Here is an 18,121-nt window from a genome sequence, read left to right as displayed (position 1 = left end):
TACAAGGTATAAATAAAATAATACGGTATAAGAGAGATAATATTTAATACACTTACCGATGTCATCCAATTTGAATGAGAGCTAATTGAAATTTTAAAAGAATGTAAATAATTATTATACAATGCAATTTAAATGAATATATTCAATTAGTAATGGGAATTCCCTTAAAACTAGTAAGGCTAATAAAGACCACACTGACGGATACTCAAGCAGTTGTCACTGTGCAAAATGAGCAAACTGAAAGCTTCAAAATCGAATCCGGTGTGAGACAAGGGGATGCGCTATCCACTATGGTATTTAACATTGTGATGGAATCCATAGCTCGTGAAACCAACATAAGAGGATGGGTAGATAACAGTACAACGCAGATGTGCGCTTATGCTGACGACATAGTGATTACAAGCAGATCCAAACAGAGGATGATCGACCATGGTGGCACTATGAAAATAAAAGCAGAAAACGCTGGGCTGCAAATAAACCAATCAAAAACTAAATATATGGTCAGCACACGCGATCAGGTACCGCTGCAGAATATAGACATAGGACAGCATGCATATGAAGGGGTGGACAAGTTCATGTATCTCGGATCTAGCCTAAATACCCAAAATAAGACAGCAGAGGAGATAAAAATCCGCCTTATCTCCGGGAATAAATGCTGGCATGCCTGCAAGCGACTGGTGGGGTCGAAAATTCTAGGCCGAAGAAGTAAACTTCTAATTTATAAAACAATTATAAGGCCAGTGGTCACTTATGGCTGTGAGACTTGGTGCTTAACTCAAAACGAGGAAAACAAATTAGCTGTCTTCGAGCGCAAAATACTCTTTGGACCCACATTGGAAAATGGGAACTACAGAATAAAAATGAACCACGAGTCGAACAGCAAACAATCATAAGATACTGTAAGTCCCAAAGACTACGATGGGCGGGATATGTGGAGAGAATGCCTGAAGTTAGAGCGCCAAGGATCATGACGAAGTGGCTACCCCAACGGAAGAAACCCAGGGGCCGTCCAAGAAGGAGATGGGCTGACGCCGTAGAAGTGGATTGGCTTCATATAGGAAGACCCGGTAACTGGAGAAGTGTGGCAAGAGACCGGCGTGAGTGGAGAGCGGTTGTGGAGGAGGCCAAATCCCACCCCGGGATGTAGTGCCGTGGAAGAAGAAGATATTCAATTAGTGAGGCATCGCTCATTAGATATGTGTAAATAACCACATGTTTTTAATCGGTTCGCTAACAATCCGAAGTGGATCTTTCTGGGCCGCCTCCCCAGTAGATTTATACACAGATTATATTAACGTGAAATGATTGTCGGCCCTTTCACTCAACCCATTAAGTCCACGATATGTCTCCAAACGCACGTAGAAAAACAAATCAACATGCGAATATGTCAAAACAAGGGAATCAAAACTTATGATTCCCGGCTTCGGAAAGCGGACATTCTGCCACTATTTCACCGCAGAAACAAACACAAAAATAAGAGATTTAATAAGATATGATTTTGAAGTGAATTATAATAACATATTTATAGATCTCACCTGTTGCACTTCGGCCGTGGTAGATCTGAATAGCTCGATATAGCGAGTACCGATGAGCTCTCGATGCTTGGCCAAGGCCTTGGGGGCGTCTTCTTCCCGCGGGAAGAGGACGAAGGCGTCACCGGTGGCTCGCCCGTCGGCCCGCTTCACAAACAGCACGCCCTCAGCTCCGTCCAGCACCGAACAGGGATTCGCCCCCGTTGAGAAAAACTCCAACTGAAATGACAAACGTGCATTATTACTCATTAAAATATCAAACCTTTGGATTAAAAAACTAAATAACTCGCGTACTGAGAACTGTCCTCTACTGTACGTGTAACGTGTACGTAAGTGTTGCATCACTGTACGGCTTACACTTTTTTTTCAGCATGTGCATATAGCACTTTGGAGATTTCTCGGTTGCATAAAGCGTCTATAATTGAGGATTTTTTAATGCAATTAAGGGGGGACATGCTCAGCGTAGGTCAAAATGGAGCTTTTGTTCTATTTTCAAAGCTTGATCCTGGACATACCTTAAACGTTGTAGATAATCTATTTATATAATTTTGAAGCCTTATTATCCTTTATATTTATTTTAAACATTTGATGACTGCATAAAGTATTTTTATTACATAAAATAGTATTCTTTTAAACCTCTCACTCTAATGTTTTAGAATATAGTCATATTTCGGTACATAACTGTGCAGTGGTGTTAAAATTTTTTACATTTATTAATTTTTAAACGCATTTATAAAAACATTAGTATAATTTATGACGAGATAATTTTAGTAAAATATTTACCCACGCTGAGCACGTCCGCCCTTAAATGCCTTTTTATAACCAATGAAATCCAGACAGAGTGGTAGTCTATATTCTTGATATCGTTCTATAAGTTCCCTGACAGTCTGTATGCGATCCATACATCCAGTATGTAATCTCTTCTGCTTGACTTGCTCTCTAGATTATTATATAATAATAATTACATTCTACAATCAAAATCAAATACAAGAATGTGTCACTCACAACTTGCGGCGGCGTGCAGTCATAGGGTAGCCCCCTCATTCTCACGATGACTTGAGCTCCCCGCGAAAGAAACGCGGCCGCTTCATTGGTCGCTCCTCCCGCTACACCGAGGAAATCCTCACCGGTCGCCTTATACACCTGCAATATCAAAATTTAATAACACATTGTTTTTGGATGTGAAAAGACTGAAAAGATATTTGCATCTTAATGCAAAACCGATGACGTGGAGTATTCAGGTGAAGGAATTCGCTGAAAAATACGAGGCTATGAAGCAAGCAGAGGTTAAGGAAAGAGAGAGAATTCGGTTGTATTTCAAAGTGATCACAATCTTCACAAGATGGCGATGAGGTAGAAGAATCTTAAAATGAATTTTTCATTTATTTTTGCCGAAGTACGGGAACAGATAATAATTAATAAACAGGTAACACAAAAATAGTTTCAGAGAGGGGTCAATCATATATGACGTCACGTCCTAATTGGTAAGGGTTTGATACGTGATAATTTTTGATGAATGGAATTGTAGAAATTGTAACATTTTCTTAGAAAACATTATAATATCGATCATTTTCAACAAATTTATTGTTTAATGAATGTTCAAAAATGTGTTATTTGAATAGGGCTCAGAGTAATGATATTTAGAGTGCCTATTTTTGCCGTGTTTCTTGCGTATAACGCACAATAGAACCTCGATTTTATTATTATCAACTTAACTATAAAACGTTATACCATCGTGTTGCCTCTCAGTACGGCTACCAAATTTAAACACAACATAGTTAACAATATGTTCTACTAAAATAACTAAAAACAATTACCACTAACTTTATATTTAGCACAAAAGCCATAAATTTTAATGTAATAATAAAACTCATGCTCGCAGTTTTTAAATGAATGTAATCAGTCAAAATATTTAATTCAGCCGTAGAAATTCAATCCCACTCTAACGCATAGTGCGGAGATATAAGCGTGCTGAATGCTTACTCACTCGCACTTATGGTTCTTGTTCTGGCCTTGGAATAGGGTGTTAAATATTTTTTGAGAATATGTGGGGGGGGGGGACCCTAAAAGCATTATTATATAAAATAATTACAAGATAAAAAGAACTTTTTATATACCACGTTTTTTAATTTTTTGTTGAATCATATAAACTTGTCATTTTGACATTTCATATTGATTTCCATAGTAACGCATGTGTATATTAATAATTTAGTTGCTAGGACCCCCTTAGCAACCAAAAATAATAACTTTCCATACAAAACAGAATTAACTGAAAATGAATTCAATTCTGCTTAAAAATGGCTAAAAGTACTAAAAGAATGCATTGTCGTCGTGTTCTGATATATTCTAAAAGTTTCAAATGTCTAGCTAGTCGGGAAGTTAGTTAAAAATCTTGGATAAACAAGAAAAAAAATGTACTGGACACACAAGAAAAAATTAGTACTGGACAAACAAGAATGCGAGCTAATGAAAACGTGGTAATAAGAATCTTACCAGTTATGTTTTTTAATAGCTAGGTACCTAGTTCATTATTTAATCCATAAAATACAGTCTTTGTAAAGAAACTACAAATCTGATAACAATAAGTACATTATGTAAGTAAATTCTATTAACAGTATAAGTGGTGTCCAATCATGTAATGTGAATTAAACCGTACGCTAGTTAACAGTCAGTTTTGTGGAAATCCAAACAAAATAAAATTATCAATGACAATAATTGAACAAAAAGTCATATATCAGGTATAATTACACTTGTTTAATTTTAGGCAAACCTAATGGGATTGTTTACGTAATCCATTACCACATTATCTCTGAAAACACATCCATTACTAAGAGGTTGTTAATTATTTAATTAGATAATCGAGGCACGCATCAGTAGATCACATGCTCAGTTTATAAAAGATGGAAGAAAGCATTATGTACCTCGATGTAGCGGTTGCCGATATGATGTTTATGCCTCTTGAGCGCCATGTCTCGATGTTCCATGGACACAAATCTTACGAGAGCTTCGCCGTTACGACGTCCCTGCTGTGACAGACAGAGAGCTACGCCGCCCCTGAAACAAGCAATGCACAGTTAGCACTTACTTTCTTCTGAAGTGAGCATAGAATTTATATATTGAACAGGTTTTGGTCCTTACATCACCACTAAAATAATTCATCGTCTCCAAAGAATTTCAACTAATAAAGAGGAAACTGAAAATCTTTGTACTGTAATAGCTCCTGTACACGTGCATGGATTTACCTGCACCAATAGTGTGTATATTAAACACTCACAATAATAACTGTTTACATGTAAAATTGCTGACTGTCTTGCCAATATCAATCTTCAAGAGTAAGCAAGATGAGATGTTGTCATTTTATGGTACTATTATTTTGACAGTCATAAAAATCGGTTAACCCCAAAAAGAGTCTGCGCAGTGTACTTTGTTCTTTTTCCGGCAGGTTCGCCCCTATCGTTCTATCTCTATGTCTCGCAGACATCGAACAAATCTTAACTGTCGCGTGAAAAATCAGGAACTTTTTTGATTCATGCATGCAATCTTGCAACTTGCAGGATAATACATGTTTACACGTTCAATTTCCTGTTATGGTCGCCATAATACGTACTGTCAGCAGTAAATCCATGCACATGTAAACGGTGTATACCGGTTGATGGCGATTCAAGAACATTACTAGTATAAATGAATTGGGATACGCGCACGTGCCTGGCACATGTGCGGGACAAAAAATTATTATTAAAAATCGATCGCAATACTATATCGAATTCGCACTCGCCGGGGTCGCGATAAACGAAGGTTACCTGAACAAGACTGAAACATTTTGTTTGTAAATATATGGAGATGGCGGTTGCTGGATACATTCTTGCTTTGGTTACTGAATTGTATATTGTTGATATCTTTGAATGTTGCTCATTTCATGTAGTATCAGAGTTATCCTATCTTGCTATCTTGTAATTAACTGTGCGGCTTCTGCATCTGGACTCTAAGGTAAGAGAACCTCATTCATCAGTGGGTGAGGAAAAATTCTCCTTCTTTTGCTACTTTGTGCGCAACCACTTTTGTAATACATGATAATTACACTCACGGTAGCCGAGTTGGCTAAGCAACTACCTATGTGAATGTCTAAGTTGTGAGTTGCTGTTTCATTACCATGGATGATTAAGAAAAGTAAACTACAATTTTCTAACTAGTACATATGATTTGACATAACCCGTAAAATTATAATTATCAATGCTTACCACAATTGAAGTTAAATTGTGCAACATCCCTGCCACAAAATATGTTTTGCAATGCAAGAAAATAAAAACAGAATTGCATAAAATATACTTAACTCACAAATAATTTACACAATATTACAGGTGATAAATATGTAAATTAAAAATGTTTTTATTTTTGAGAGACAAAGAAATATTAAGTAATAGTCATTTAATGTAGGTACTTGTGCTGAATTTGAGTACCTACTTATTAATTTCAGGATTCAACATCAAATAGTTCACTGTAATGGCGTTAACTGTTAATTCTTGGTGGAAAAAAATTGATTCTGTAACAAAATTATTATACCTACTTCGACAGCTGATGAATCATTTTGATGAAATCATTTTCAGAATGATCAAAAGATAACAAACTGATTTCTTAAATAATTACAAGATAAAAAGAACTTTTTATATACGTTTTTAAATTTTTTGTTGAATCATATAAACTTGACTTGACTAGTTTAAACGATCAAAAAAAAATTGTACTTGATAGAAATAATACTGAAATGTCATTTTGACATGTCATATTGATTTCCATAGTAACGCACGGTATATTATATTAATAATTTAGTTGCTAGTACCCCAGACCCCTAGCAACCAATAATGGTGTCAAAATAACTGTTCATACAAAACAGAATTAACTGAAAATGAATTCAATTCTACTTAAAGATGGCTAAAAGTATTAAAAAAATGCATTGGCATCGTGTTCTGATATATTCTAAAAGTTTCAAATGTCTAGCTAGTCGGGAAGTTAGTTAAAAATCGATTGCAAGATTTGTACTGGACAAAGAACCACCGGACAAATAAGAACACGAGCTAAGAAAAACGTTGTAAAATTCAAACAGCGAATGTTGACAATTCGTCACAACAGAAAGAGAGAGTGTACAGTGTTAATCATATCTGCTTTCCTCCTCGCACACAACAGTGGCGTAGTCGTAGAAGCGCTAGAAAGATTTTCTTCTTACGATATCTGAGTATAAAAAAACCTGGTTTAAGAGGACTAAACAGGTAGATATAACGACATTGATTAGGCCATCTTTGGACGTTTTTTGCAATGTATTATTGTATCACAACTGACATCCATGATGTTACGTCGATGACCATTGTCACATAGATGCACGAATATAGGACCATAAGTTGGACGTATAAAATGGCTATTCATTCTCTTTTAAGTGCCTGGCGAATTGTATATCTGTCTTTCAAATGTTTCATGAATATGCAAATTATGTTGTTTTTATAAATATTAAAAAGGGTTTATACATATAAGTAATACTTACTTAGCGACATTCAGTCCTCGGAAAAACTTGGCAATGTCCTGGTCGGAAGACTGCCACGGTAAGCCACGAGCCCTCACTACGCAGTTGCCATCTATTTCATCATCTTTTGAGCTGAAATCAAAGGAAAATTGTATTCAATTATTATCTAACTAATTTTTTTTTTTTGTTAACTGTCAATTCATGGTGGAACTGCATTGTATTGTTGTTTGATATAATAAAAAGCATTTTTTTTTTATTAAAGTGGAATAAGTACTACAAAAAAATTTGCGTTTTATTAAATCAAACAACAATCTAACTAAATGATAATGCATAGTAAATAAAGATAAAAACTCATTTTACACTAATTGTAACTCAGTTCAATGCCAGTACGGCCCTGGAAAAAAAGTTTCATAGCAAGTACCTATATTAATCACAAAGAATTTAAATTACTTGATGTTTTCTTCGATTGTCTGTTTCTACGTTATAAAAAAATATATTATATTAGGTAGGTATTAAAAACATGTTTTTTTCCGTTTTTTTTCCTTTTGCGTAACACCACAAGAAAGGGCTGACGTGCAGTGAATCATAACTCGATTCGATAAAACAGAATCGAATTTTTGGCTACCGATTAGTTTATCATACACACTTTCAGATTACAAAAATTCATTCATGCATTAATATCCAATATAGGGGTCGAAAACCTTTTTATTACTAAGGGCGCAATACTTATAGCATTTTGAAAACGTCAAGGATGCAAATACTTACACGTGTTTCATTTATATGCCTATAAACGTCTGTCTCAACATAAGTGTCCGTGCACATCATTTATTTGAAACTAATGTACTTACGTGTACAGTGTACACTGTACACCATGCATTTGTACATTTATTTAATGCACCTACTCATAATTTGGATAATATTACATCGTATAAATGTTATCGGTCTAATCAAAACAACATTTCACAACACACGTCTTCGTTTCGTCGGAAACTTCTGAGTCAAACGAAATTTGTCCGAACAAATTACCGCGCGTCACTTGGCTACATGTAAATTGTACGAAAAACATTTCACCGTGAGTTTTCTTATCGGAAAGAGATGACCGTATGTATACCTACTATACGGTCTCCAATTTTATTAGATTCAATATGAACATTAATTCAATTTTCATAGATGATTTTGGCAAAATTCATGAATTCAAGAATGAAAACGTAACCTAACCTAACAAATAATCCAGTATATCGGCAAATTCTTCCTGTAAAGAGTGTAAACCGACAAGAACCGTGTTTTATTTATACATGAATTTTATGTCAGCACTATACGACCCAAAGAGGTTGGACGGTCTTTAATAAACGGCCATATATTTCTCACCAACATTTCTCAACACAAATTTTGTCATTAACAGCGCACCAATCGAACGTGTGACCCATTATAATTAATATTTAAGTAGGTACATGGGTCAATGAGAAATGGGACCAGTCTGAGGAAATAAAAACTAGAATTGAGATCGCAAGGAGCGCCTTTCTCAAAATGAGACGCCTCCTTAGCAATCGACACCTTAACCTAGGTCTAAGACTGTGTATGGTACGTTGTTATGTTCTCTCAATTCTTTTCTATGGTATGGAAGTATGGACGCTAAACCAAGAGATGACACGGAGACTTGAAGCTTTCGGGATGTGGACGTATAGACGCATCCTTAAAATTCCTTGGACTGACCGGGTGACAAATGTTGAAGTTCTCAATCGAATGGGGAAGGACCGAGAAGTTCTACGTAGTATCAAAACCAGTAAACTACAGTACCTCGACAACATTATGAGAGGACAAAAGTAGCGTAGCAGAGGACGCCGCCGCATTTCTTGGGTTAAAAACCTCCGTGATTGGTACGAGTGCAGCTCCATACAAATCTAAGATCGCCTTAATGGTAGCCGACCTCCGCTAGGGGATGGCACAATAAGAAGAATATATTTCCGATACAACATTTTACGGTGAAGTGTGATACGGCGAACTGCATACGTACAAGTTTCCGAACACGGCGTCACTTTTATCGTCACTATCCACTCACTATGACAAATATAGGTATATTATAACACTAGGTATTTAAGTGTGTAAGAAAATTGTTATTCTTTGAATGGTAAAAATGGCAAAACGTAAATTGATTTCCCCAAATGGGATTAAATAAAACAGGGATACCGGGAATTACAGATCTATCCCTGTTTGCCGTCCCTAATATTTACAAAACGTATAGGTACAGGTGAAAATAGCCGTAATCCGATCGAAAGGCGAAACTGCCGTCTATTGGTGTTTGATTACGAAGGTGCAGCATTCTACAATTATTATTAACGTGCATAGCTTGCGGTATTGCATTGCAAGCAAAATAAACAATAATTAAATCAGTTTTAACAAAAATGTTCTGTCGCTACTACTGTACGAAAACATCTTCTTGGCTACGCTTCCAGGCGCTGTTGTTTACTAAATGGCAGGAGCTTATTAGTTTATAATGGCAGTAACAATAACACGTAGCCAAGAAGATGTTTTCGTACAGTAAGTATAGGTACCTATTGTTAGGTAGGTAGGTACCAATGGCGCAGGTTGGAGGTAGGCTGTTAAGATCCGACAAAATTGTGCACATAAAACTATGTCAGTCATACGTATTTATTTTTATTGAAACAAGCTACAGTACTTTACAGATGGTGTTAGTGAGTTATTAAAATCAATTAAACCCTGTCTAAACCAAACTATATTAGTTTAGGTATAATTTGGGCGATATGACAAAATTGTGCACACTTTTTCGTTAAAATTATTTGTTTTAGTTGAATTAAGAAAACATGGTTATTTTTTTTAAATTCATTAAGCCTTGCCTACACCAAACCATAATCGATAAAAAATATTTTTCTATCTATAAAATATCCAATATTATGTATGATTTAATGGCATACTTTTAGATATTTTATAGATAGACGAATATTTTTGACTAAGTATTATATTCTCTTATGGCTTGGTTTAGCAGGGTTTAATTGAATTTTAGAAACTAACCACTAACTAACTAAACTAACTAACACCATCTGTAAATTGTAGTGCTATTTCAATGAAAACAAACACGTATGACTAGGGTTTTTTTTTAAAAAAAAAAAAGGTGCCGGAACCACTTCTTGCCAAACAATTTACCTACTGTAAAAACGTTATATATTTGAATAAAAGTATACAGTGATTTCCATGGTACCCACATCCTGAAGCGGGCCCCCTACCTATCACTAAGGTTAAAGGCAGTATGATGCTCTATAGTAGCGTTTTTCAAATGGTGTTCGAGATAAAATTAAAGGTGTTCAGTGTATCAACAAACAGTCAAAATTGAGTTTTTATTGTACTTTCAAACCATGATCCTGGACACTCCTTAAATGTTATAGATAATCTATTTATATAATTTTAAAGCCTTATTATCCTTTATAGTTATTTTAAACATTTGATGACTGCATAAAGTATTTTTGTTACATAAAATAGTATTCTTTTAAACCTCTCGCTCTAATGTTTTAGAATATAGTCATATTTCGGTACATAACTGTGCAGTGGTGTTAATATTTTTTTTACGTTTATTAATTTTTAAACGCATTTATGAAACCATTAGTATAATTTATTAGGAGATAATTTTTGTAAAATATTCACGATAAAAAATTATATTGATAATCTCTGTGATCCCAAATTTGACAAGAATTAGGCATTTTATTATTCAAAAAATCGGCAAGATTAACACATTTGAAGATGATTCTAAAGATACTTATTATAAGCTATGTCTTTGACCATTTAAGTATGATAAACATCTTATGAATAATGATTGCTTTATAATAATTATTTACCTAAGAATAAGGTAGTGTTTTTTTGAAATACGCCATTTCTTTTGTCATTCCCCAGTGGTTAAGCTACAACATACGGCCGTAGCCATAAATTGACAAACTATAATTAGAGTAGGGAGTAAAATGATATTGACGCGCGTGTTTGAACATGTACCGTTTAAAAAAAAAATTAAAAAAATTCGGTTAGGTACATGTTCAAACACGCGCGTTAACATAATTTTACTCCCTACTTTAATTATAGTTTGTCAATTTATGGCCACGGCCGTATGTTGTAGCTTAACCACTAGGGAATGACAAAAGAAATGGCGTATTTCAAAAAAACACTACCTTATTCTTAGGGCAATAATTATTATAAAGCAATCATTATTCATAAGATGTTTATCACACTTGAATGGTCAAAGACATAGCTTATAATAAGTATCTTTAGAATTATCTTCAAATGTGTTAATCTTGCCGATTTTTTGAATAATAAAATGCCTAATTCTTGTCAAATTTGGGATCACAGAGATTATCAATATAATTTTTTATCGTGAATATTTTACAAAAATTATCTCCTAATAAATTATACTAATGGTTTCATAAATACGTTTAAAAATTAATAAACGTAAAAAATCTTAACACCACTGCACAGTTATGTACCGAAATATGACTATATTCTAAAACATTAGAGCGAGAGGTTTAAAAGAATACTATTTTATGTAACAAAAATACTTTATGCAGTCATCAAATATTTAAAATAACTATTAAGGATAATAAGGCTTCAAAATTATATAAATAGATTATCTACAACATTTAAGGAGTGTCCAGGATCATGGTTTGAAAATACAATAAAAACTCAATTTTGACCTTCGACGATCATGTCCCCCCTTAACCAAAAAATGCAATTACACAACCACATATTTTAAAATGTTAATATGTCCGAAGGAAATTAGCGCCGCAGGCGATTTTTTTACAATTAGAGCAAATTTGTGATGTGCGTTATTTCAATTATCTGGTCGATCCCCCAGACTAAAGCCCTGTCAGCCCCCCCTTTGTGGGGGCCATGGTGATTTCCAAAGTTCAGTCCAATTTTCGTCTGACAAATCGTCTCGATTCCTTTTCTTATAGTTAGAGTCTATGGCCGAATGTCTTCTTCCACTGAGTCACCACCGATCAATGTATTTTGAATGATCGAAAAGTGTCAAATGTGGTCCGACGAGTTTGATGACCAAAAGTGCCGAAACTGTTTTGGTCTTCAACGAAGCTCTTATTGGGGTAATAATTAGATTCATTTGCGAAAATTCCCGTTCACATTCACTTGAAGAAATGGCAATAGTATTCAATGCACATATCAAACGTGATAGTTTTTCAGGATATGTCTTTTCATATGAGATGAATTCAGGAAAATTAACTTGTACTATGTAATCGCGAACAATGTTTCAACTAATTCTAATTGCTTTTGAAACATTAATAAATACCGTGAAAAAAATGCCGGAACGCCGTTCTACGGCGTTACATTACAAAAAAAGTCCTGCGTATGACTGACAAGTTTAGCGTGCACTATTTATGTCGGATCTTAACAGCCTACCTCCACCCTTCGCCACTGGTAGGTACCATTTAGTTTTGTAATGCGGTGGCACCGCACACCGCTTTTTCAATTAGGTAAATTCAAAATTGAAAAAGAGCAAGCACCTACTTACTTCAAATACAAGACGTTATAAAAAATACTAATTAGGTAAGTGAAAATAATATGAGCAGTATTTCATTTCACGATGCCCACAGAGTGCAAGGCATTGTTGCGCGTCGCCCTGAACAATTAATAGGAATTATTTTTATTCATTACATTACACAGTTTCACAAATCATGAAATCAAACACCTTCTGATATAGAATTTCAGCCTAAACATGAGAAAATGAGGCGAAAATACTTCATACAAACTATGAAAGTAATTAGAGGATCTTTTTGCATAAAAAAATGGAACTAACATCAGAACATCACACTCGAATTTGCTTCGGCGATTTTATACGAAAACAACAGAAGGTTACAACTGGAAATCCAATATCATTGTAGCGCGTGTAGAGCGATAGGTATTTCGTTTTTTATTACATACAGCCAAAAATTCAGCATTGTAATGGCAAGTCGTCTGACATAGAACCAGAATTCGCTTACTTTAGTAACCACCCAGAAAAGGGTGTTGTTGATCCTTTACCGATATCCAAAATGCAACCAGTTCTGCATCGATTTTTGTTGTTGTGAATTGACAAAGCAACTCAATCAGAATCTTATCCTATAGTTAATAGTATATACCAGTAATCTTCAAACTTCGACTCACAGAACCCTTAGCATTATAAGTTTTTTTCGGGGAATTCCATCCCATCGTTAGAAAAATTATACGAGTATCATAAAATAATTACATTTTTTACACAATTTGTCGAAGTCTAGGTCTTTTGTCGAATTTTAATTTTGACTCGCAGAACATAGTTTGAAGACCACTGGTCTATACCGACGTAAAGTTATGTATATGGAGATTGGGCCCTGAGTGGGCAACGGCGGCTTTAGCTACTTGGAGGCCCGATGCGCTGGCAGGAACATAAAATATAATATATTAACTTCACTTAGGTTATACTGGTGACTTTTTCTTGTGAGGATGCTGTTCAAACCTACATACCTACTATTTGATACGTATATAATCTTCTTATGAGTTATAATTTCATAACTAAATCTTGTCAGGCTGACGTTGTATGACGAAGTATGGTGAAGTATTGCGGAGTGGTATCACTGAGATACTTACATCTTTACGTAAAAGAAATAATGGTATTATTACGTAGTTATTCATCGAATATTTCGGAAATGCTCTTCATCTACTACAGAATATATGGACCGCACGCCACTGATTAGTACATCTGATAATATTATACTTTTTTTTTCGACAATGTCCGATCCTAAAAAGATCATTATAGGCCTCCACGGAGTGGGGGTTTGCATTAACAGGTTTTTGTTTTTTACAAGAAATGAATGTTAGCCATTTTCTCGAGTAGCTAACATTATAGACTTATATCCATAATCCAAACAGACATTGAAAAACAATATGTGTATTTGCCAGCCAGACCCAGGATTCGAACCTGGGATCCACGAAATATCCGCTCGGCCATATACTTACTGCATAAATCTGCGATTTTTACTGTCAAAGGCTTTTCCGTCTACTTTCATTATACCCAGAGATACCGATAGATTAGGTACACATATCCATGGCCCCACATCCTGAAGCGGGCTCGCAGGCTAGGATCTTTGGCGCCCCCCCTACCTATCGCTAAGGTTAAAGGCAGTGTGACGCACTACATTAGCGTTTTTCAAATTGTGTTTCAGGACAAATGAAGGGTACATTCAGTATATTACTAGCGATTTTTTGTATTTTTAATACATCTACTTTAATTATGGAGGTGTATCGACACACAATAATGAAATATTACAATATTGCACATCATATAATTTAAAATGTCAATGGTCATGAATTTATTATCTGTTCTGTGGTCATGACTCATGATGTATAAAAGCGCCGCAGGTGACTTTTTTACGATTAAAGCAAATTTATGATGTGTTTATCTCATTTATCTGGTCAACCCGCCACGCCGGCCACCTCAGGCTGAAACCCTGTCAGCCCCCCCCCCCCTTGTGGGGGCCATGCACATACCTATGCTAATGCGATGAAAATACACTCCATTAAACATGTGGGGGCGGTCCGGATGTCAGGTGTTCAAACATAGGGTCCCCGTACTGCGTTATTAAAAAATATAAGCTTCACCGACAGATTTCTCATGGTTGGTTTTTGATAATATAATAAAATCAACAAATAAAGAAAAAAAATCATAGATAGGTACAGTGGCTAAACAATAATTATTGCTTTTCATAACATTGGTGGACAATAAATTTGCCGACCCAGGTGCAAATAAATACTAACTTAATATTAGTAAGTACACCACTGTAAATAATTACCCACATACGCGCTTAGAAAGATAATGGTAGGTACGTATAACATCATTTTAAAAATACTATGTAGGTAAGAAGAACATCAATATAAAAAATAATATAGGTACCTACCATTCCTACCAATACTTCTGTAGGTAATACGAAAATGAATATTATGAATAAAAAAGAAAACGTTTTTTTGTCATTATCTCAAAATGTGTCAAGAAGTAGGTACACATGTGCAAGTTTAGTAATAATTATTATGTATATATCCACATAAAGTTGGGCCGGAGGTCAAAAGTTACTTTAGATAAGAAACAAGGAGAGCTGATTTTCTATTCTCTATCGAAATTTAAAATTTAAAACAGGCGTTGGGTTGAAACGTGTTCCCGATATTTTTAAACTTTAACATTTTCTGAGTGAATGTATGCATTAATTATTTACATCTAGGCTTTGGTGTGAAGTCCACAAAACGAAAACGCAAAATGTTTTGATCGAAAATATAATAATATTAAATACAATGTAGGTATGTAGGTATAAAGGTAATGCATATTTTTTCACGCGCTAAACAAATCACTATATACCTACCAGTATTGTACCTATGATGTAGATGGAAGGTAAGAATATATAAATATTTAAAATTAACAAAAGGTACATAATATGTAATGAGGTACATATTATTATATGTTTCTAGGTTAAGCCGCGTTGACATGATCCAAGTTGACTGGGACCGAGCGCCATCCGAGCGCACTCGTACGAGACAGCTTCATACTAATTACTCCTAGCCGAGCTAACTCGGATGAGTAGGACGCGGTCCGAGTAGTTTGGATAGGAGTAATTAGTATGAAGCTGTCTCGTACGAGTGCGCTCGGATGGCGCTCGATCCAAGTCAACTTGGATCGTGTCAACGCGGCTTAAGTAGATTTTAGTCATTCATTAGTTTTTAACAAGGACAAAAAAAACGTACTTAATGGAATCTTTATCCTAGATACCTCCACTCTATGTAACCAATATCATATTATTTTATAATATTATGTAAGTAGATACTTAGTGAGAGTATTCAGGGGTTCAGCCAGCCCTGGTTTAGGTATAATCGGACCTCGCGCCTGACAACAAAAATAATAAATAACAAGAAAAAATTATCTCTCGATGACGCCTACGAAAAATTTGATGACATTTTTCCTGAGGGGACTTTTTCGATTTCCCGGTAGAGACAACAAAAAAAAATAACGAGCCTACAGGCCCCGCATTTACTGACAGCGGTCCTGGGTTCAGCCCCAGTATGCTGTATTGGACCCCTGTGGGCGATAACATATTATCAACTTGGTAGGTAGCCATAATATTACATTAAAACGATATCTTAACTTAGCATAATATAATATTTAGGTTGATGCTATGCAAAAACGAATCGATACAGAATATTGTATAAGAATCGTTTGCATTTCAATGCTTTTTGAATAACAGAAATTAAATTTATAAATTTGTTTTGCCAAAATTTTTAATACCTAACAGCCGAATTATTGAAGTTACCTTGTCATTATGTCGCTGATTAATCACTGCGGTTGTCGATAATAAAATTATTTATATACCCATACACAAAATATTTTTCGCAACAATATAAAAAATAAAAACAACGTTAATATTTTTAAAGTCTACACGTATTCCGGTAGGATTCTAATCAGAAATTGTAAGTTATTACATCAAAACAAGTTTTATGCATACCTAGTACACTTTGTCTTGCAAAATACACGAGGACCACGTCTTGATTTTGTGTCATCAAAATTAAATCAATGCCTACAATATTTTTTATTTATAAATATCGACAGTAATAATTACATTTTAGAATTAAATTGAGACAAAAGTGGTCGAAACATAAGGCATGCAATTGTTCTATGATCTACGAAAGTATACCTACCTAATTAACGTAAAATAAAGGTAAATAACAAGTCGATAAGATGTTAAATAATAATTATAAGGTTCAAATAAGTTTACTTACCGTCATATAGGTATTCGGAAATGGTATGACAGTAGTATTTCAATCGAAAAGCCGAGTAGTCAAATCGAAAGAAACGACAGGTTGCTATAATACGTATTGTTGGAATAATAATTTTGTGTAGTATGTTTACACTGAACTTTGTAACACACGGCTGTTCAATTGACGTTTTGTAATACACAGACAGATCGTGGAATATATGAGCAGATTCTTTGGCTATTTGATAGCAGAAAGGTTCTAATGTTTCACAAATAATTATTTTCCGAATCGGACTCCTTGCGTTGCATACTTTTAATAGAGCACAGCCAGAACACGACACACAACACTAATTCAAACTTCAAACTTGGAATGAGTGGCAGTGTTGCCAGATAAAAAGAAATATATCAAGGGAATCTATTAAATTAATATGGCAGAATGAAAAAAAAAATAATGTAATGTGTGTATACTTACGTATAGTTATATTAGGTACAAGACGGTTATGTGGAATACAGCGGCAAACATATTTTGAAAATAGCCGAAATACTGGATTATTTGTTAGGTTAATCTAACCAAACCTAACCTAAACTAATCCAAACTAACAAATAATCGAGTATATAGGGTATTTTTAAAATGTGTTTGCCGCTGTATTCCACATAACCGACTAGAATCGTATATTATTACACTTGTTGTTTGAGTGATGTACGCAATTAAGTAGGTTTAAATAAAATAAATGTAACATTATAAAAAAATATTGTAGGTAGGTACCTACTTACGTAAAAAATAATTCAACCATAAAATAAGGGCTTTTTTTTTAAACAAAGGCGCCGGAACTCATTCCTTGCTAAACTTCTTACCTACTAAAGAAAATTATATTCAAATATCATTTAAAGCAACTTTTCCTATGCCACCAAGCGCATAAAAAGTTGTAAAAAATTAAATTGGAAAAACATTAATATTTGAATAAAAGTATAAAGGGATTTCTATGGCCTCCACATCCTAAAGCGGGCTTTCAGGGTCTCCAGGATCCAGGATCTTTGGTGGCCCCCCTACCTATGACTAAGGTTAAAGGCAGTGTGACGATCTATAGTACCATTTTTCGAATGGTGTTCGAAGTAAAATTAAGGGTATTCAGTGTATCAACAAACATTAAGCAAAAAATGCAATTACACAACCGCATATTTTAAAATGTTAATACGCTTGAAGGAAATTAGCACCACAGGCGATTTTTTTACGATTAGAGCATATTCGTGATGTGCGTTTATCTCACTTATCTGGTTAATTCCCCAGGCTACACCTCTGTCAGTCCCACCTAGTGGGG

The 18,121-nt window shown here is 34.8% G+C and overlaps 1 protein-coding gene across 4 annotated transcripts in view; it reads right to left on the bottom strand.

Moving 5' to 3' along the window:
* fus (epithelial splicing regulatory protein fusilli) overlaps positions 1-18,121 on the bottom strand; it is a 141,977-nt gene that overhangs the window by 26,298 nt on the left and 97,558 nt on the right. For all 4 annotated transcript variants that reach the window (XM_085960633.1, XM_085960634.1, XM_085960632.1 and 1 more), the window contains exons 8-11: positions 7,063-7,173; positions 4,454-4,586; positions 2,538-2,675; positions 1,536-1,751 (exon numbers count right to left, since the gene is read on the bottom strand). In XM_085960633.1, coding sequence (XP_085816759.1) covers positions 1,536-1,751; positions 2,538-2,675; positions 4,454-4,586; positions 7,063-7,173 — 598 coding nt within the window. The remainder of the gene's footprint in view (positions 1-1,535; positions 1,752-2,537; positions 2,676-4,453; positions 4,587-7,062; positions 7,174-18,121) is intronic.

Source organism: Rhyacophila brunnea, unplaced genomic scaffold (assembly GCF_057557595.1).
Source record: "Rhyacophila brunnea isolate RB1 unplaced genomic scaffold, BYU_Rbru_1.0 scaffold_12, whole genome shotgun sequence".
In the NCBI taxonomy this organism is placed as follows: Eukaryota; Metazoa; Arthropoda; class Insecta; order Trichoptera; family Rhyacophilidae; genus Rhyacophila; species Rhyacophila brunnea.
The sequence above is the reverse complement of the archived record's forward strand: the minus strand, read 5'-3'. Positions and strand labels throughout refer to the sequence as shown.